Genomic DNA, 22,369 nt, shown 5'->3' on the forward strand with positions numbered 1-22,369 from the left:
GCTTTCGATTTCTCTCGAGACTCGCCACCACGGATTCCCATTTCCCGTACTCAGCACGGAATAAATACTGAGACGGCTGATCCAATCCGTCAGAAGCCCTATCGTGTATCCCCATCAGAGCGTCAGACGATCGAAGAACAAGTTCGTGATATGCTGCATAAGGGCATCATTCAAGAATCATCTTGTCCGTGGGATACTAGTCAAAAAGAAAGATGGCACGTGGCGATTTTGAGTCGATTATCGAAGGCTGAATTTTGTTACTAAGAAAGACGTGTATCCTCTGCCACGTATTGATGACGCCATAGATTGTTTGCATTCTGCCTCCTATTTTTCCTCAGTTGATCTGCGATCAGGCTATTGGCAGATTCCCATGCAAACGGAAGACATAGAAAAGACTGCATTCATTACCCCAGACGGACTATATGAGTTTAATGTGATGCCGTTTGGGATTATGCAACGCTCCAGCCACCTTCGAAAGATTCATGGATACAGTTTTGCAGGGACTAAGTGGAACATTTGTATGCGCTATTTGGACGATGTAGTAATACTCGGAACTACCTTTCGTGAACACAACAGTCGATTAGAGGTTGTCTTGGAGTGTATTGAGAAAGCTGGTCTGGTACTGAATTCCAAGAAATGTCGTTTTGAAGAACACCAGACAGCAGCACTTGGACATCTCGTAGACAAGGATGGGGTCAGGCCTGACCCGAAAAAAATTGAAGCTGTCTTTTGCTTTAAAGGGGGACATGGCTCTCAAAATTATTTTTCTTAATTTTCGACCAAACTTGATAAAACTAGGTAGTCTGATTCAGTTCCTTGTGCTGATTTCAAATATGTAACTATTTTTCCAATTGGCGAATTAGTTCAAAAGATAGATAAAATTAATTGTTCACAATTTGCAGAAACAATGAAAAAGCAACCACACTAAAAAAATTCATATTGACACTTTGCTAGGTACTAGAAAGCATAATGTATACAATGTAAGGAGCACTTTTTTGATAAAACAAATATTAGCGATGTTATAGCATTTCAAAGTCCACCATTCAAATGTGGGTGCCCTACTGTCTGACCTAGAGCAAAATTTAAAAATTTTTAAAACGTAAATTGCGAAATCTGCTCGTAACATTGTGTGCTTTGCACTTTTAGCTACATGCCACAACAAAAATTATGTTCTACCTCCATTGAAGGCAGATATATCGCTTCTGCAAATAAGCAACCACACTAAAGTCAAAAATCGGTGTTTTGAGAAAATGAGAAAAATGAGATTGGCTCGCTTTTAATCAAAAATGTAGAGAAAATATTGTAATATTTTGCAATGTAAGTGACTAGAAGGCACCAGGGATGTAGTCAGACTGACTATGGCCATCCAAATGGCGTTTTTTGAAAGCGTGCAGCATGTCCGCAGTGGTCTTGCACTTGTTTGCAGATGCCACTGCTCGGCGGTGGTCTTTCTCTGCCATGCGCTTCATGCATGGTGTCCCAGGGTTGAGGTGCAGCTCTTTCAATATTGCTGTAGAGGAGTTTTGGCAACTAGCATTAAATCTCATAACAGCCTCAGCCACAGCAGCTTGCACCGTGAACATTGAGGCATGCTGTTTTTTTCGTGCCAGTGACCATATCAAGGAGTGGAGACATTCATTGGTGTTTAGAGTGCTGCCCCGTTGGCACCGCTTAAAGACCCTCATCAGACAGGCGCTCATAAATGGGCAACAAGGCCTCACATACGTGCTGAGGCAGATTGTAGTGGTGCTTAGGGGCTGTCTCACCCTTAGCTCTTGCTGCATTTTGCCGGCACCATGAGCTCGGTCCTGGTGGGCAATAGCTGTGGTCCGACACCAAGTCATCTGATGTTATGTGGCGATAAGTGGCCATCACTGCCCTCTTCATTCCTTGCACATCACCCTTGTGAGTCTTCAGGGCCCAGCCAAAGTAGCTTGTCAACTTTGCCACTAGGTCCGCGGTCAGTTTGCCTTTACCACCAAGGCTCTCCAAACCAGGGCCCTTATGTTTTGTGATGAGGTTTAGCAAGCTCGTGCCCATCTGTTTCTGTACATGGTTGATACAGTCTTCTTTCTCAACTGAAATGTACCCATACACCCAGGCATCCTGCAGCGCAAGAAAAGCGCGGCTGTCACCTTCTGAGAGTAGGGTGGTGTATCTCATGTTGTGCCGTTGCAGTGATCTCTGGAAGAGGGCGAGAGCAGCCTCAACTTCCATTTCACCAGCCTTCTTGGCGGTGTTTTTCTGGCATGCATGGGTCTCCTTCCAAGCCTTGTATACCGGGCCATCTTCGCTTGGGGTACGCTCGCAACCAGCGCAAAAATTACTCAGGACCACATAATCGAGAACCAGTCCTGTAAACAGCTCGATGACCGTGCCGACGCCGATATGGGATGAGTGGCCGCGCATCATCCAGGAACCGTCGTATGACACAGCAATGTTTCCGGGATTCGCAACCTGCAACTCATCATATACATCCGGGACCGATTGCGCGCACAGAGACATTCGCTTTTCGGCAGCAAGAGCTGCCGCGGGCGCCAGCTTCTTCTTCACGTACTGTTGCCAAGTTTTGTTGTGGAGGCCACGGTGCGAAATGTTCATGGTCGCAAAAAACGTCATTGAGTGCAGTTTGTCAATTCCCGGTGGCTTGCATCGCGCGCGCAGCAAGCACGCTCACAACGAACAGGTTGCACTTCTCTTCCGTTCACACGGGGCGAGTTCCACGCTGACGCAACATCACCGCAGCACGCGCACTCGATATTAATCTTAATGGCAAGGCCATATTCATGCTCACCTTTCCCTACCGTTACGCTACCGCCGCACACCTTACACTTCACAAATGACACAACGCGTTCATTGAGTCCAAACTGACAACGAAGCCCATCTCGATGTCCGATGGCGCAGCCACCTCATTGTCAGCGCGAGTGAAAAAATCTATGGCTTGGTGGCCGGTGTTGACGAAAGAACTTGTAGCTTTTCTTGGGCTTCCATTTCTCTGTGCAACAACTTCGTACGCTGCAATATTTTGGTGTCGCGCCGAATGCGGCTGTTGTCCGGAATGCATTCACTCGTCGGCGATCCGGTTAGGCCTAAGTCCACTTCAGTACTGTCTGCGGCTTCGGCATCACTTGGTGTTGGCGGCGTACTATTCTCGACGCCGGCCGAAGGAACTGAGCGCTTCTAGAAGTTGTAGGCCAATCGTTTCTTCTTCTTTTTGCCAAACTTGTGACTCGTGGCAAACTTCGGCGTTGCTTCCGACATCGTGCCGCACTCGTTACAACCCTACGACTGAACAAGGAGAGACGCATCGCCTGCGGAAGAGCAGATGGGAACTTTGCGCGGCCAATTACAGCGCGCTTTTCAATCACGTGTGCTAGCTCGACGAATAGAACCGCACGTTTGGACTTTTTTTATGCTCGGATTTCGACGTCACCAGTAAGCCGGCGGAGGCACTTGTGGCGGGAAATGGAAAAAGAAAAGCCGCTCTTTCCAACGAGACCAAGATGGCTGCGATCACGCGTGTAGAAAACGGCCTACGCGCCTCGGAAAAAAACGTTTTTGCGCGAATTTCAGCTGACAGTGATGCTATAAATTGATTCTGTGGCCCAAATACTGCACCGCGAGATGTAAAACCTGGCGAATTAAAGGAATAATAGCTACAGATTCTGAAAATGTCAGTTTCAAAAAGTCGATTTTTTCGTCTCAAAGAGCCGTGTCCCCCATTAAACCACCGAAATCGTTAAAACAGTACAGGAGTTTTTTTGGGGCTTTGCTCCTACTTCCGGCGTTTTGTTCCAAAGTTTGCTGATTTAGCACATCCACTTGTCTTCTGCAAAAAGATGTGCCTTTCAAGCAGACTACTGATTGTGATTTCGTCTTTCGTCAGTTAAAATTTATTTTGACATCAGGACCTGTACAACGCCACACCTGCCCATCAGCTCCAACAGAACTTCACACTGACGCCAGCGAAGTCATAGTTGGTGCAGTCTTCATACAGTGCCACAATGGCAATGAACATGTCATTGCATACGCAAGCCGTTCTTTAAGCAAGGCTGAGCGCAATTACACAGTAACTGAACAGGAATGCTTAGCTGTTGTTTTCGGTGTGCAACGGTTTCGGCCATATCTTTATGGATGTGCATTTAAAATTGTGACGGACCATCATTCTTTATGTTGGCTTGTAAACCTCCGTGACCCCTGTGGACGCCTTGCGCGGTGGGCTTTGCGGCTTCAAGAATTCAATTTTACCGTGTCTTTTAAGAGTGGTCGAGAGCACGGTGATGCTGACTGCCTGTCACGGTTGCCTTTTGAAAGAACTGATTGCGAGAGTGAGATCTTGGATGAATATATAGCGCTACCTCTCCAAGCTTCCCTGATGTTGGTGAATTCAAGATTACACAGCGGAACGACAGCGAGTTGGCGCCGCTTTTTGTGCGGCAAGTTCCCCAAACCCTGAGACCTCATTCTGCATTCGTGATGGTCTACCCTACAGGAAGAACTACTCGTCAGTAGGTGCACGGTTTCTTCTGGTAGTTCCTACACGTTTTCGGTGTCAGGTTCTTCGGGTAATGCACGATGATCCCACGGCTGGACACTTGGGTTTTGCCAGGACATTGCACAGGACTAAGGAGTGTTTTTATTGGCCGAAGATGAGTCAAACTACTCAACATTATGTGGCCAGCTGCCTCCAGTGCCAGCGTTTCAAACACCTGACCAGCTCTCCGCCGGGTCATCTTCAGCCAATAACGCTGCCACAAAGTCCATTCGAACCGGCGGGAATTGACCTTTCTAGGACCATTTCCCCGTTCCACCAACGAGAACCGCTGGATTATCGTGTGCGTAGACTACCTTACGCGGTACTGTAAAACTGCTGCCATACCGTCAGCCACTGCTTCTGATGTCTCGGCCTTCCTCCTACGGTTCATTGTTTTTCGACACGGGCCTCCTTGTGTGCTAATAAGTGACCGGGGGCGACAATTTACGGCAGAAGTTGTAGAAGAACTTCGTCTCTGCTCATGCCATTTTCGCCATTCAACTCCTTACCACTCACAAACAAATGGCCTTACCGAATGCACCAATCGTACGCTTAGCAATATGCTCGCAATATATGCCGACTCCCGCCACAAAAACTGGGATGAAGTCCTCCCGTTTATAACATACGCATTTAACACTGCTAGGCATGAAACGACAGGCTACAGTCCTTTTTTTCTTCTTTACGCTCGACTTCCACGAAGTACTCTGGACACACTTTTACCTTTCTCGCTCTCAGCTGAAACTTCATTAGTGCATACTCTCTCTTTGGCCGAAGAAGCTCGCCGACTCGTTAGATTTCGCACTTTAGCCTCTCAAGAACGCTACGACAAGCGTCACCAAGATGTTAATTATGCCCCTGGTGACTTGGTGTGGCTTTGGATGCCGTTGCGTAAACGCGGCCTGTCCCAGAAACTGTTGCACCAGTATAGTGGTCCTTTCGTTGTGCTGGAACGCATCAGCGCAGTCAACTTTGTAGTCTCTCGGCTGACCACTCATGGTCGTCGTTCTCGAAAGACTCAAATAGTTCACGTGGCCCGCATGAAGCACTGCTATCAGCGTGACGAACCTTGACTCGCCCGGCGGGCTTCATCTGCGAAGGGGGCAGTGTCACGCACGTCCCGCAGTGGTCCTGTATTGGAGGAAGATGAGGGGTTGCAGGAGAAGCTTAAGAGGAAGCTGGTTTGGTTCGCACTGGGTGTGCTAACGACCAGCGCATCTAACACCCGTTGTGTAAATAAATCACGTAACAATATATTTAAAACTACCTGCATTAGGTATTGAAATGAGCCCGAGAAAATGCACAAAGGGTACAAATCTGCCCATAAATAAAAAAAAATGGTTCTAGGAGGGGTGCTCCCCCTTAAGGGGAGATGCACATCGAGTTTTTCTCGAAATTTTTCAGTTTTGAGTTCCAGACTAAAATTATCTTTGGGCATTCAGTTACAGTTCCCGAAAAATCAAGGCAGAATTCGAAAGCAAAGTTAGCAACAAGCCCATTTTATTGAGCCACGGTGGCTTGAGAAACTGCTACTTTCCGCGGACTTCGTCAAGTTGCGGGCGTCTACCTCTCGAAAACGCGGCACCACCCGCCATTGCCGTTTGCTCGGGGAGGAGTAAGCCTTCTTTTCACGGACAGCACCTTCCGCAGTTCCTTATTTCGACTCAATATAATAAAAAGAGAAAACGCGTTTTCAGCGTATATTTCGAGCGCTTCTACTGACCCTTTAAATCATGTGGTGCTCTAGCGTAGCCTCCATTGGCAGAGACCGATGAGCAACTGTGGCGAAGCCTATCTTTCCCTACCATCTGCTTTCATATTGTGCGCCGTACACATTGATCTCTCCAGCCTGTCTCTTTAATTTCTTAGAAATGAACGACAAACCAAAGCAGTGCGATTTTCGAGCCTGGAAAGCTCAAACGAAGAAAGCGTACCGGGGATGTTGTTGCAAGCCTAGACAGAAAACGACAGCTGAAGGCAGTCACCCGATGCCAGCGAAAACTGAAGCCCCAGTGAACTTTGCGAGTGCCTCGGAGGTCAGATTGGACTTTTTGAGAATAACAGAGCAGTAAACAATCGCCATCCCAAGTGCAGCGATATGTGACATCAGTGCGCTTACGTTACTGGTAAGCGGGGCTACTTGCCCAACGTGCACCCCTGCGGTACGCGAGCCGCCCGAAAAATGGAAGGACCTTTCGGCATTTCTTGAGCTCCACTGCGAAAACAGCGAGTGCCCTGCATCGCTACTTTCCTCTACGTACACTTCATACCGTGTTGTGCCTGGTGGACTTGCGAATGGGGCCAGTGAAAGTCGCAGCTATCGGAGTGGGAGCTCCTGCGACAGCTTCGCTGTGAACATCAAGGTGGTCGTAGCTGCGCGTGCGATAGGTATCGAGCATGAGCAAACGTCTTGGTTTTGTGGCATTCTCGGCTTGCTGACACCATTGCATAATAAAACCTTTGCAGAGATCGGGAAAAAAGTTCATGCTGCGGCCGTGAGAGCTGCGGCTGAAAACGTGACCGCCAGCCGAAGCCCGAGTGCACCGCCGCAACATGGTGAAGAGGGCATGTCTGACGGACTCCATTCGCGAAAACCGGGAGGTGCCAATGTATGGGGCAGGAGAATTCCAACAATACGGCTGTGTTTGAGACATTTTTGTATGTTGTGAAGAAATTTCATGTGCTTGTGTCATGTTTTTTAAGAATACAGGCGTTTCAAACTTTCAGATGCGATTTTCTCCATTTGCAGTTTCCGGTATTTTTGCAATTTTGTGCACAAACTTTCAAGTACTTATAATTGTCAAATTTGGACAAAATGTGGTACACAGCTGCTTCAAAGTGTGCAGAATGGGGATATCTATCTGAATTATCGCTGCCCTTTCTACATTTTTTTGCAAAAATTCAGAACTATAACTAACAGCACCCAGAATATACACTTTTGGTGTTTTTGAATTTTTTTTTTTGGTATAAAGGATATTGCGCATAAATTTTAACTAGTTTTGCTCACACTACTTTATCTAAGCAGCAATATGAGCTACAGCTACAGTATGCACAAAAAGCCCAAACAAAAAATAAAGTGCAGTCCACTTTTAACAACACTGAGAAAACCTGGAAATCCGATCGTTATAACTGATTATGTTATATCTGGACCGGCAAAGATTAAAAAAAAGCATGCACATATTTTCTCATGCATGTAGGCATGCCTACTTACGATGAGTAAATCGGGTTGAACAACGCTAAGCAGCACTAAATACTTTATTACAGTATACATCAATAGCCATAAAATAACTTAAGCATACTTAAAGAAGTCTGAAATTCGCGCTTGCTTGAGCAACAGTTGAAGCTTGACAATCGCTGTGAGCATCGCTTCCAGTAGTGTGTACGCTGGCGGCAGTCCTTTCTGCGTGCACCAAACTGATTAGCGACTGAACTGAAGGACATCCCCAGCTTTGACGATCGTTAAAATCGTAGAGTGCAAATGTCCGTATTTTTTCACGAGGCTTCCAACCTTGAAACCCTGCCAAAAATCCCGATGAATCTGCCGTTTCATCTCGTGAGCTATCGCGCCCCTCAATGTAGTCGCCTCCATTTTCCACGGACGCAGAATCGGCAATGACGATACGGCTGCAGCAGCACCCTTTGCACAGCTGCGATTGCGATGATGATAGTGCACATTTCCTACCGTTTTCGCCGCATATGTCGAGTTTTCACGCCACTGTCTTCTTAGCATTTTATCTTTCATTTTATCATTCAGTCGAATTTTCGTGGTAAACACCTACTGGGCGGCGATAAAGCTAGCGTGGTATGCGATGTCGCCGATTATCCATCGTTATAGCTGGTTTATTTTTACATAGGGGCAAAGGGAAAAATGACAAATCTCAATAATTTGATCATTATAAGCGATATATCGCTATATCTGGTATCGTTGTAAGTGGACTGCACTGTATTCAAGATATATAAAAACTAAGACTATGTTTGGAATCAGCATGAAACACTATCAATGACCCAAGTTTCATAACTGTAGGTCTAATATTAAAAATTTTGTTTTTCAAGGAGCATCTCCTCTTATGGGGTCATACCATGGTCATACATCATATTACCGTTTTGTGAGCACCCTACATGCATTCTGTATTTCGAAATAAATGACTCAAGTTGAGACTGCTAAGCTCCTCTCATTGACAGCCATGTTGAAATGCTTGGCGACATCACAGCCCAACACCAGTCACCACTTTATTGGCTGCTGTGCCGATGTCGATAAGTTGCCGATACACCGTATTGTGTTCGCGCTTGCTTAGAGACCAGCATGACTCTCAACGAGTGTACTCAGCATATTTCCGAAAGCAGACACAAATTGTAGCGAAGCGTGATTGAAGACCTTGGCTACATATCCACCTTCAGCGCGACTGTCGGCCGCTGCCCTAGCAAAAAAGACCAATAGGGAGCGTTATTGGTCCTATAAGAATCTGTGTTGGTTCTGTAGGTATTCTATGTGTTGTATCTGCATTTCTATGGGACTTATACAGAAACTCATAAATCTTATAGACTGGTACATATTTGTCCTATAGGCAATAGTATTGGTTTCATAGGTTTATCTGTGGGTTGTATAAGAAAAGTATCAGACAAGTGCAGAAGCCCATACATCTTATAGGGTGATACATGCTTGTCTTATAGACCACTACATATTAGTTCATGTGTCTGATACATCAGTATGCCTTTGTTTATGGGTCGCACATGCAGGATCAGTCAGTTGGAGATTTTAGGGTCTTTTTCATTGTTTTCTTTTCCATCTCGGACACATCCCCAAAACTCACGCATTCATCCCGTTTATTGAGTGTTGCCATAATGTACAATATTAGCCGCAATAACAATTGAGAACGCCACGACACAAAATATTCTCACTTAATTCTGCGCGAGGTCTCAACAAACTACGTACGGTTGGAGCCGCAAGACGCGCGTCCAAGCAACTGCAACCGCCGCCGAAGCGAGAGGAGTCGACATCGAGCACGCGACGAGTACGGCTCGAGCTGCCGCCGCGGTAGCGCGATGCCGGCGGTTCTTCCCAGCGGAGAGGTAGGTTTCCTTTCTCTCACTCCTACTCCCGCGCAAGCGTTCCCGTGCTGGCCTCTCTCATCCTCCTTTCCACCTCTTCTCTGGGCGCGCATGCGCAGCTCCGTAGAGGCATTGGCGCTGGCGCGATCGCTGATCGGGCTGGCGGCAGTTCGGTCGGTGCCCTGTGTTTATACGTTTTCGCCGTTTTTCGGGGTGCTTCTCGAGGATATCAACATTCCAGCGCACGTTCAGCTTTTGATCAGGTGCGTGTGCATCACTTGCAACTTCGGGCTGACGTTTATACTTTGTCAGTGTATGATGTGGCTTTGCGTTGCAGAATGCCGCTGCCTGCACGCCAACAAAGGAATTTGAGTCGCGCGGTGTGATATAACGCAGCGCCGAGTTTGAAAGTTGTCGGCACGATTTCTTGAAAGTATTGATGAACCTTTTTAGCGTTAATCTGTTTTTGAATGTCGTGCGCACTGTGTTCAAGTGGCAGAACCTGTGGTGAGGCGCAAGACGGAAGGTTGGTTCAGCAGCTACCTCAGCGTTCAATAATGGCGGCGCGTCCCCTATCTGCCTCCGCATGAATACGCACGCAATCGCGGTTGCCGGTATATGTGCGCCAATTTTTTGAAGTGGTGGTGGTGTCGCGCTCTTGAAATCGCTTATTTTTCAAGCTGTACCGCAATTTTTTATTTCTTTCAGGTGCCTTAGTATTGGAGAGACTACATCCTCGGGCCGAAGTCCGCAATCTTGGAATCGAGGGCTACCTGGATGCAGTGAACGTTTGGATTATGTGCCAGTATGCGTTGCCGCTGTCATTGCGGAATAAAATGTGTATACATGCACCTGCTGCGTAACTCATCCCTAGAAAGTGGAACATAGCTGCCCTCTCCCTTCAGGTGTCCGGAGAGGTAAACACACGCAGGTACTCGATGAGACCAATATTCCATAGGGCCTAGAAAACCAATAGGAAGCCTACTGGTTTTGTAGGTCTATCAGATTATTGACAGCTATGGGTGCACTAGCATTACAGACCTATCTGTTTTACCAGATACCATAGGACCGATAAAACCATAACCTATACGACCAGTAAACAATTGACCTATAAAACCAATACTCCAGCAGACCTGTAAAACCAATAGGCTAGGATACCCATACGACCAATACTCTGGCAGACTGATAAAACCAATATCAATAATCTGATAGGCTACTAGTTTTCTATTGGATTTTTTTGCTAGGGTGCCAGCACTACCCTCACCGCCATGACTCCCGAAAGCTGTCTGCGCTAGCGATACGTCAGATGCCTTGCACCAGTGTCAGAAATGCTGCTTAAATTTGTTTTCCTCTTAATCATAATAGGCCCTGGAGAAAAATTTCAAAAATGAATCTTTCCTGAGAAATGCTGACCCATACAGTGAGTGCTTTTGTACACAGCCGCATAGCAGGTTCTGCCTCAGCTTGAGCTTGTACGCTAGCTCCGGTGTCTCAAAAAATATTCATTTTGTTAAGAAGCAGTGGTGTTGAGGCTAAGGAAGTTTCACGATCGGCTGGCCCGTTTTGCTACAACGCATCAATGATCGATTACAAAGTGCCATCCACTGCTGCTTCGATGCGAAGCAATCTATATAGGCCTAGTGACGATTAGGGTGGGTAAGCAGACGGCCAGAGCTCCGTTCCAGTAAGCTTACGGCATCTGGACTGTTGTGAGCCTCATGAGCACATCTACTTTCATGACGCAGCTGGGGCCAGACTTGGGCCTGGCAATGAGCAATGTAAACCTAATATGGTACGGGGTATTGGGTGCCTTGACATAGCACACCGCAGCCTGCTGCCACGCTGGCGGGCGGTACTTGAAAATTGTGTGCTAGTGAGACGCGTTTCAGTGTACAATGTGTATGTGGTTCGAACGGGCTAGCTCGTGTGCATTTCGTACTCGTGTGCCAACGTGTGCCTGAATCCCACCCATAAACGTCGCTATTTCTTGGATTAAAAACAGATCAAAAAGCTCACTTGGCAGTAACTGTGGTTAGCAGCATGACTACTGTTTGGTCTACCGCATTGGCATGCAGCGGCTTCGCGTAACCACGGTTGACATGCTGCAGATAATGTGGAGTCAGCTTATGTCGTTTTAAAAATATCTGCAGCTCCAATGGAGCTTTCAGGTTTAGTTGCTTGGAACACCAGGAATAAGGTGCAGTAAACAGTTTATATTCCAAAATTAGTGTCGCCACCCATTTAAAAGCATGGAGGCTTCTAGCATAAGATCCACTGCAATCTAAGCTTTATTTTACAATAAATAAATTCTGACCTTTTCTCGTAACAGGATTTCTCAACTACTGCACATACTGCTGCCCACGATATCTTCAGATATAGTGCTCATATATGAACAATTATTGCTGGACTTTAAAGCTGACAAATTCTCTCTGTGATATGATCTAGGTAATGTAACATTTCATCTAACAAATTTAATCATCATCATCATCAGCCTTACTATACCCACTGCAGGGCGAAAGCCTCTCCCATATTTCTCCACTTTACCCGAAACTGTGCTAGCTGCATCCACTTGACCCCTGCAAACTTCTTTACCTCATCCGCCCACCTAACTTTCTGCCGCCCCCTGCTACGCTTTTCTTCCCTTGCAATCCAGTTTGTTACCCTAAGCGACCATCGGTTATCTTCTCTTCGCACTACATGTCCTGCCCATGCCCATTTCTTCTTCATAATTTCCACTAGAATGTCAGTAACCTGGGCTATGTTGCTGACCCGCTCTGCACGTTTCTTATCTCTTAATTTTACCCCTACCGTTTTTCGTTCCCCTGCCCTCAGAGTTGTCCTCAACTTAAGTAGAACCCTTTTGGTTAGCCTCCACGTTTCAGCCCCATAGGTGAGTACAGGTAAGATGCAACAGTTATATACTTTCCTCTTTAGCGATACCGGTAAGCTGCTAGTCATAATCTGTGAGTGCATGCCAAATGTGCTCCACCCCAATCTTAATTCTTCTTGTTATTTCCTTTTCATAGTCCGGATCTGCGGTTACTACATGTCCTAAGTAGACATATTCGCCTACTACTTCCAGTACTTCGCTACCTAAAGTAAACTGCTGTTCCTTCCCGAGGCTGTTGAACATTACCTTAGTCTTTTGCATATTGATTTTCAAGCCTACCTTTCTACTTTTCCTGTCTAAGTCATCAATCATTATTTGCAGTTCATCCCCCGAGTTGCGTAGCAAGGCAATGTCATCAGCAAATCGCAGATTACTGAGGTATTCTCCATCTACCCTTATTCCTAACTGCTCCCATTCCAAGTCTCTGAATACTTCCTCTAAGCAAGCTGGGAATAGTACTGGGGAGATCGTGTCTCCTTACCTAACGCCTTTCTTTATGGGAATTTTGTTACTTTCTTTATGCTCGTACGGCTCGTCTACCCCCCGATTTCGCAATGCCTGCATCACCGCCGAGGTTTCAGCTGAGTCAAATGCTTTTTCGTAATCAATGAATACTATGTATAAGGGCTGGTTATATTCAGAGCATTTTTCTATCCCCTTATTGATGGTATGGATATGATCGATAGTAGAGCACCGTTTCCGAAAACCTGCTTGATCCTTTGCTTGATTGCAGTCTAAGGTTGTCCTGAATCTATTAGCGATTACCTTGGTAAATACCTTATACGTAACAGACTGTAAGCTGATTGGTCTGTAATTTTTAAGGTTCGTAGTGTCGCCTTTCTTATGAGGATAATGTTTGCATTCTTCCATGGTTCCGGTACCGTCAATGACACCAGGCACTGCGTATACAGGGTGGCCAGTTTTCCTAGCACGATATTCCCCCCGTCCTTCAAGCAAATCTGAAGTTATCTGATCCTCTCCAGCTGATTTCCCCCTTTTCATAGTTTCTAATGCTTCCTTGACCTCCTCCTTTGTCACTGGTGGAACGTCTGACTGTTTTTCCCTACCGCCATTCTCATTACGGTCCTGACTATTTTTGCTACTGTAGAGATCTGTATAGAACTCCTCGGCTACTTTGACTATCTTGTCCATATTCGTGATGACGTTGCCCGCCTTGTCCCTTATCGCATACATCTGGTTTTTGCCTATGCTCAATTTCTTCTTTACCACTTTAAGGCTTCTCCCGTTCTTTACAGCATGCTCAATTTTCTCCATGTTATACTTCCTTACATCGGCCACCTTGCGCTTATTGATTAGCTTTGATATCTCGGCCAATTCGATCTGTTCAAACAATTTTAATGAAGAAATTTAATGAAACTATATTACTTATGTTGAACTTATACATTTTAAGAGATGCATTTGACGAGTGCTTAGCTTATAACAGGGAAGCAAAAATAAAAAAAAAATGGTGAAGTTGTACTCTCCGGCTCTCATAGAACACAAGAACATCAAACTTTAAAAGGGTCGTGACAGCAAATATTTGAGCATAAACTGATTGATTATTGCATTTTACTCCTGACACGTTAATTATAAATCCTCAAAATTTGAGCTCATACGGTGCTGTAGATAGGCTTATTATTAATTTTTATTATTATCGGAATCAGTTTTCTGGTCTGGCAACCATCGGCCGCTAACATCGCAACGAGATATCATCCGCATGTCGTCTGCTATTCGCGGTGTCGGCTGCACTCTTGCATGCAAGCCGCAGATGGTGGTCACTGAGTTTTTTTTTCTTTAGCAAAAATATTTTATTCACATATTCTCTTTTCTTTGAGAAGCCTTCACTATAATATTGATACCTCAATGATCCTCGGACTTGTTTTGGGCTTCGTCTAGTGATATCCGAGGCGGCCGAAATCGACGGGCTGATGCTGTATAATTTAGGCATAAAAACAGAAGCGTATTATTCTTATGTTATGGAGAGTTACTCCTTCATACAAAAAGGCACATGTCCAATGTTCCCTTCCACCGTGCGTGCCACGAAAGAAGGGAGGGGTTAGCGTGGTGTTGCCGATTGCTGAGCTATCGCCCGTTGCTGTTTTAGTAAAAAAACTAAGAGAAAATCCCAAATAAGGATGCGTTGATGTGAGAGCATACCTTGCGACATTCGAGGAGCAGACAAAACTTATCAACGATCGAAGCAGTGCGCCTTGCTGTTATATGCGCGTGTTAGACAATTATTTTCGGCTGGTAAAGCATTTTTGCAAAACTATATGTTCAGTCTGGTCGCCGCCAGCGCACGAAAGCATCTGCCGCCACCACTTCCGTCCTGTCATCGCAAAACCCAATGCGATTTGACTGCGCTTCACTGCATGCCCGCACCGAAGACGAGCCTCCCAGTCACCGCGGTCTCCGTCTCACCTCCCCCGCAGCTATGCGCGCGACTGACGCCCGAGCCTTACCTTGCGTCTTTCTAGCGCTTCTCCAGACGTAAGCATACACCATTTAGTATTTAGTGTGTGAACCCTAAACTCCAGCAGGAATGCGCAGATTCGCGATTACGACTACGCTCCCAGCGTGCTTCTTTACATAGCTTTTGCAATGACTGGATGTATGCTGCTTGTTCGCACGGCATAGAATGCAAGCTGAGCTAGCAACACCAAAACAAATCGCACCGGCTGCGCCTTTATTTGTCCACAAACTACAACTGTGCAGCAAGAAGAGCCATGGATGCTACGTCCCCGACCTGCACAAGCGGCGCAGACAGCTGCCGGCTGCGCTTGCTAGGCAGGGTCACATATCGACGCTTCCCGCTCATGGCCACATGTAACTGCTAAAGCTTCTGAATGCGCGCTCTGTAATCGCCGAAACTCTAGACCCGAGCCCCGTGTACTCGTGCTGGGCCAGCAGTTCGGCACCGACTAACATTTTTGGCCAAGGTCATTGCTGATGAGGAGGAGGATAATGTAGCCGCTTGTTTTCCTTTTTTTTTAATACGGTTAGGCTACAGACAAGCGCAGTCGTTCACTCATCAGGTGTCAAGTGCATGCTCAGCCTCTTATCTGACCAAAACAGATCAGACGACCGTTGGCCCTGCTGGCGTTGTCGCCTTTGTAATATGCGACAGATGAGTGCGTCGATAAGCTAAGGAACCTATAACCATGCCTTACTCTTCATCACTTTCGTGCAGTAACATCTCAAGTACTTCTGCATGAGGGACGACAACTGTGTCAATCGTCCAAAAATAAAGAGGCGTGTCCTTTGATATTGCAGCCGACGCTCTGCCACATATCCTCTATGACGTCACCTGAGCATTCCAAAATGGTGGTCGCTATCGGTGGGAGGAGCTTCCCGATTCCGATTTCTATCACGTTTCTTTTTTCGTAATATGCGACGCACGCTAGGCACTAAAACTTTGCGAGTAGAATCACAGACCTGTATATTATTCATAGAAGTATAAAACGGCAATACATCGAATGACCCTGTCATCACGCCTTTAACAATTTCTGATAATGAAGACTAAAAGCTTGGGCACTATAATTAGTCATAAATTAACCAATATTTCAAAATTGACATGGCAAGTAAAAATAGATAACATATTTATGTTCACACACACAATGACATTAGGTGTGCCATTTTCACTCACGTACAATAAAATAAACTGCAGGGTTTCACCTTGAAAATTATTTGTAGATTATAAGCTCGATGGAGAGATTTTACGCTTCACTCGAATATCACAGAGACCACCTCTATGGATTTCTTGCAGTAGAATATTACTGCTGTTAGCATTCCAGGGACCCTACAATTCAGGCTGTCCAGCAGCAAATGACCATGTAAGGTCAATTCTAATGGACTTTTGAAGGTAGGCATTGTGAAAGCAGTCCTTCTTAAACCTGAACTGCAAAGTAAACCAATCGCCTATTTTCAGTCAGCCATTGGCCGTGGATTAGCCAGCCCAGCTGCATTTCTAATGTGCCCCATCAGGGGGTCTTTCACCATAGCCTGATGTAGGTCCAGCTTGAATGAATGATTAGTTAGTCTTGCACAGCATGTAGTCACCCTGTGTGAGCAAAGCCTCCCCTTGTTCTGGGATATATGTCACAACACACTCAAGTGCTCATGAACCATCGGGTACAGCATGGACTCTGCTATACGATCGTAAGCAAGTGGTTTGGCTAAACAAGCCCAGAGCACAAAACCAGAAGCATCTGCAGCAGGTGAAGGGTGATCACCCCAGGGGACGAGCGGTTGCGCTGCTCTGGCCAGGAGGGATGCTTGCCGAGCTCTCCTGGACTCACTTGAGGCTGGTTGTTGGGGTCAGTGGCCTCCTTGCCCCAGGAGCACTTGACTGTCTGGCCATTCACGTCTGAATTGTGTGTGGCCACGATGGCATGTGTAGCAGCCTCCTTTGTGCCGAACCTGCAGACAAGACAACTGGTCATCATCATCTTTCAGCCTAATAATTACGTTTCAGTGATACAAAAACCCTGTTATCCGAAATGCTGCATCAAGTAAAATTGACAATGCATCTAAGCAAGTTCATTTATGGCTGGGAAAATTTCTTTTCATCCGAGCGCTTCCACAAACTGCTCTATGCACATAAAGAGTCAAATATCAACGCAACGAATTGCAGGGGACCGCCGAAAGTCACTGGTTATTTTGAAATGTTGTAATGAAAAACTTAGTTATAGGCCAGTGGTCAAACCTAGGTACGATAATGATGTACCTTGGCAGTACACAGGTATGCAGACAAGCAAAAGCTCAAATGAATGTTGCACTAACTTCAAATCTGCTTTAATTGAAGAAATCCTTTTCTTCTGATGCGTGCAGCACATCTCGCGGTGAGATCTGAGCGACGGCGGGAGGACATCCGGATGCCGTTGTCAACACACACCACCGATTAGACTCTCCACACCTTTCACTTTGCGCAACACCTCATCATGTACGTCATTGCACCAAGCGATGAAAGTGCAAGAGCAGTTTCTGAGCTTTGGATGCATGCGAGGCATTGGCGAAGCTATTGTACTGGAGACCAAGTCAAACACGCAGAAAATGCTGCTTGAGTCATGGGACATTTAGCAGACGTGAAGAACCTTTCCCTTTTATCGTGCGCTCACAATATAAGTTCAGTGAATTGACGGCTGACATAAGTTGAAAGCCAAGCTGCTCAAAACCCGCCGCCGGTAAAAATTGGGTACAAGCGTTCCCCGGCTTGGCGCCCGGCTCCTCTAGGGGAATGCGCTTAAAGGGGTCATGCAATGCCTAAAATGGGGTAAAGAAAATTGGTCGAAAGACAGGTACTCCCTCACAAGTCAATTCAGTGCAAGAATTTTTTAGCTCGCTTCATTAACACCAGAGATATCGGCGATTAAAAATGGCGCTCCTCCTCGCTTCCCTCAACTCAACACTCGGAGACACCAGAAAAAATACGAAGAAAACAGCTCGGGAACTCCACCCCGCTAGCCCCGCCCACAAAGCGTCATCGGGTGACGCTCTGTTCTCAGACTTCCGGTCGTCGCGCCTGTTTTCCTCGAGCGTCGCCCATGCATTCACGGTCTCTGCCTTTCCTGTCCCGTCTGCATTTGCATAGCTTTCAACCTTGTCTGCTGTCTTCCTCGGCCGCCGGTTTCTTCAGTTTCTTGACCTCTCGGAATTGTGTTCGACAGCAGCCCGAACAACTCGGGTCGTTCGCGAGCGCATACCTGCAGGTGGGAAGCTGCTGTCTTCAATTCTCGCAGCTCCCATGATAGAGATGGATCGTCGCTCGTTTGAGAAATTTTTGACGAAGCACGCCTTCGGAAAACGGAAGCGCAAGCCTCTTACGGCGAGAAAAATACGGCGGCCAGCACGAGATGCGGAGCCGGCGGAGCACCCGACTGAACGTGCGGATAGCGTGGCGTGCTATCTTGCACCGTTCGACAGCAGCAGCGAAGCTGGTAATCGCCCTATGCCATCAACGCCGATCACCCAGACGACGAATGACGCACCAGCGGAGGCTCTCGCACCGCGGCGAGCGGCCGCGATAATCAGCAGTCAAGATCGCGTCGATGCAAGCGACGCTGGTCGAAGGTCACCATCGCCAGCAGAGACGGTGTACTCTGTCTCGGGCGCATCACGTGACTTGGACATCCAGCCTGCGGATGAGCCCCAACCGTCGACGAGCTACAGTGGGGTGCCTGAAAATTCAGTGGATGATTCGTCACCCGACCGTCGCACCATTCAGGCGCGCCACGAGCCGCGTTTCGTGTCTGCGATGACGGTAGAAGCGCAGGCATGCGGCGTACGCGACTCCCTTCGTGCAGTGTCCGCAACTCAACGGAAGTTGAGCTTGATGTAACAGCAAGGCGAGGAACAACTTTTGGCTCCTTCTGACAGTGAGTTTATTCTTGTGCAAGTTTCAACAGTCAACTCTTTGCTCGCTAAAACTTTGTGCCCAAGTTGTCAACAGCGTTCTGTGAGTGTACTCTGCAGTACGAGACTCGGTTTGGCCGTGAAAATGGTGCTGTCATGCACTGCTTGTGGCCCAATCGAGTCCCAGTAGTCATCTCAAAGGAAGGAAGGTGCACGGGTGTTTGATGTGAACATTCGTTCAATGCAAGCTGTTAAAACAATAGGGAAAGGGCAAACAGCTCTGAAAGATTTCTGGGCCATCATGAATGTGTCCCATCGTGGATTACACCACAAGACTTTCCAAGGTCACTTGAAGGAGTTATTCAAGCCTGCTGCAGAGGAGGCTGCCGACAGCGTCTTTAGGGATGCCGCAGCTGCTGTGAAAAATGTTTACAGAGGTTGGCTTCACAAAAAATGTGACCGTTGTTTATGATGGCACGTGGTTGACGCGCGGTCATAGCTCCCATATTGGGGTAGGGTGCATTACAGAGTTTTATACAGGGCTTGTACTGGACAGCATTGTTCTTTCAAACTTCTGCTTTGGATGCAGCTTAGGGCCAGCAGAGAGTGACCCAACACACCTTCAGTGGAAACAGCAACATCGGTGCCAAAAAAACACTGAAGTTGGCTCTGGCAGAATGGAAGTGGAGGCCGCTTTGCAGCTTTTTGGCCGTTCATTGGCCAAGAACGACCTGCGATACACGACAGTTGTCTGTGATGGAGACAGCCGTGTTTTCCAGGCATTGCAAGATGAACAGCCCTATGGGTTTATACCAGTCACAAAAGAAGACTGCATAAATCATGTCAAAAAAAGAATGGGAACAGGCCTTCGCTCCATAGTGAGTAAGGCCAAGAAAGGGGAACCACTCGGTGGCAAAGGTGGGCTCACGCAACAGCTGATAAAAAAGCTCACCAACTACTATGGCCTGGCTATCAGCAGGAACACCAATGATGTTGCTGCGATGCACAGAGCTGTCATGGTCACATACTGGCACGTAACATCTACCAACAGTGACCCCCACCATGAACTGTGCGCCCCTGGTCCACTCAGCTGGTGTGAGCAGAGAGCAGCAGAAGCAAAAAATGAAGCACAGCCTGCTCATAAATATAAGCTTATGAGCAGAGTTGCCCAAGACATGCTTCCTTTTATCAGCGCCTTTCAGACGTCCGCTTGCTAGAGCGCTGCAAGGATGGAAGGACACAGAATGCAGCTGAGAGTTTGCATTCTGTTATTTGGTCCACATTGTCAAAGGACGAGCATGCCTCACTTTTTGCAGTCGAAGCAGCTGTAAATGAGGCAGTCATAAAGTACAATTCAGGGAACCAAAGAGCATACTCTGAAATGTTTGCCAAGTTGGGTGTACATCCTGGTGCTCTTGCCGTCCAGAAGGCTCAAGAAAAGGACTACGAACGTGCAAAGAAAGCTTCAAAAGCTCACCAAACAAAGAGGCAAAGGTGTAAGAAGATGCCTGACAGCAGTGATGTAATATATTACAGCCCTGGTGCCTTTTAATAAAACTGCAGTGCTTGCAAAACTTTGCAGGCCATTTTCTCAATTTCATTTTTTTTTTGTCGATCACCTCGCTCGTGGAAAGCATAGCACTACAATGGATGAACCGATTTTGATCTAGATTGTTTTGCTGAGATCCTTAACAGTCGTGTGCATGTAATGTTTGATAAAAAATTATTAGCGCTTGAAAAAAAATCTAGCACTGTCTTGCTGTGTATTAGACATTTGGGCAAGCATGCAAAGTATTCTTGGCGCTCTACCATGTTTTGCTACTGTGCCAGGCTTTCCACGAGCAGCGAACATATAAATTGCTATAAAACAAAAACTAATGAAGATATCTTCATGAAACTTTATATTTGTCGTTTTATTGCAATCTGCAGTATGTGTGCCAAATTTCAACCCATTCTGACAAGAAATAAGGAAGTTAGTTTTGATCCCCTCCTCCCCCCTTAAGCAGCCACACTCGGCAATAAAGTGATTCTGAGAAAACGGCCCTAGAAGGTTGAGAGAACGCCAACATTTTTTTTTTTGTTAAGATATCTCAATGAAATTTTTAGGGCAGGTTCATAGCATGCACGTAACTATTAAGTTTCATAGAGCTGTGTACGCTGGTTGTCAAGGTCACATGGGCCCAGGCCTGTAGAATTTGCGGAATTTGTTGGCATTGAGTAATTCATTGCGATAATTTCTGAATAGGTATCGCGGGGCAAGACTAGGGGCTTTTTTCTTTATTTCCTTGTTTTCTAAGTTCCACTGTAACAGATGCTAGGACACTGCAGGCGTCGATACAGTCGTTGTCGGAGCGCCTCGCTATGAGGACGGCCTTCGTTTCCATGCACTGAACAAGTGTCGCATCTCGAGGCATCGCGAGTGACCATGCAACGTTTAACATGTTGCTCAAAACCGTTCAGAAAGCAGGACGAGAGATTGTAAATCCGCCAATCGCAAAAATGGCGAGAGGCGAACAGAACGCAGGAAGTACAAAAACAGCCGACGACAGCAAAGAGCAGAAGCAGACGACGCTGGGAGGTAGCCGGCACAGACCTACGCCGCAGCAACAGTCAATAGCAGTCACCCGATGCCTCGTGTTCTCGCGGCGCGCGCGCTTTGCCTATCGCAGCTTTGAATTCAAGCGCGGGAAACTCGAAAGCCTCCACGAGGCTCCCAAACGGAAGCAAGCCACGCCTCGACCGCACTGCCGAGGGTGGCAGAAGAAAGCGTAAGAATTCACAAATTTTCGGCGCTTGCTGCTGCCTCTTGTTATATAAATAATTTTGAGTATTCCTACGGCGAGTTGGGCACTGATAATTACAAGAAGGGTAAGACATACTACCGGCATATACAATCTTCACGAAAATCGACTGTTTCGCGATTTTTCGGCTTTCAAAGGTCGTGCCCCCCCCCCCCCCCCCCCCATCAAATTGCATTGAATAACATTTTTTTTTAAAGGAAATATAATTAATAGCCTCCTCTACAGCAAAAGTACAGGTTCTGCAAAATTGGTAGCAAAACATCGAAGCAGCCAGATGTTTGCAGTAGTTTTGGAGCAATATTGCGTCTTGGAGCAGCACTTCCACCCCTGTACTTGTGTTTGGAAGGGTCGAAGGGCAGCGGCTGCAGTGAATAGGGACCGGGCAGCTGAACGGGTGGCGCCGCCTCTCGGCGCAGCGCTCATTGCTGGCATGCTGGGGCCGGCGCATTGCCAGTGCATTGGAGCGCGCTGCTCGTCGTTGGTTTGTGTAGAAATTGGAAATCCTAATGTTTAGATGATGCTGTGCATGAATATATCCTCAGGAGAGCAGAAAGTTTGGCTAGCTGTGTGAATATGCCCGGTAAAATGAAGACTGGCCAAACAAGTCTGACGAAACATGGCGGGTTGTTGGCTGCCCTGGCAGCTACGCGAACTTGTCGGACGCTTATAAGTCTATTCATTTCTACTAGTTTCCACACCAGCATGAGTGGCGGGTGACCTAAGCACGGTTCTTTGAAAGACAGAGGC

At 46.8% G+C, this 22,369-nt stretch overlaps 1 protein-coding gene across 2 annotated transcripts in view; it reads right to left on the reverse strand.

The window, feature by feature from the left end:
• Rox8 (TIA1 cytotoxic granule associated RNA binding protein Rox8) overlaps positions 1 to 22,369 on the reverse strand; it is a 240,413-nt gene that overhangs the window by 51,097 nt on the left and 166,947 nt on the right. Inside the window, exon 11 of one of the 2 annotated variants that reach the window (XM_084591576.1) lies at positions 16,769 to 16,889. In XM_084591576.1, coding sequence (XP_084447702.1) covers positions 16,769 to 16,889 — 121 coding nt within the window. Of the gene's footprint in view, positions 1 to 16,702; positions 16,890 to 22,369 lie in introns of both variants that reach the window. The other variant, XM_084591575.1, reaches the window with a different exon arrangement.

The sequence above is a fragment of the Amblyomma maculatum genome, chromosome 1 (assembly GCF_055883805.1).
Source record: "Amblyomma maculatum isolate TAMU_Amacu chromosome 1, ASM5588380v1, whole genome shotgun sequence".
NCBI classification, from domain to species: Eukaryota; Metazoa; Arthropoda; class Arachnida; order Ixodida; family Ixodidae; genus Amblyomma; species Amblyomma maculatum.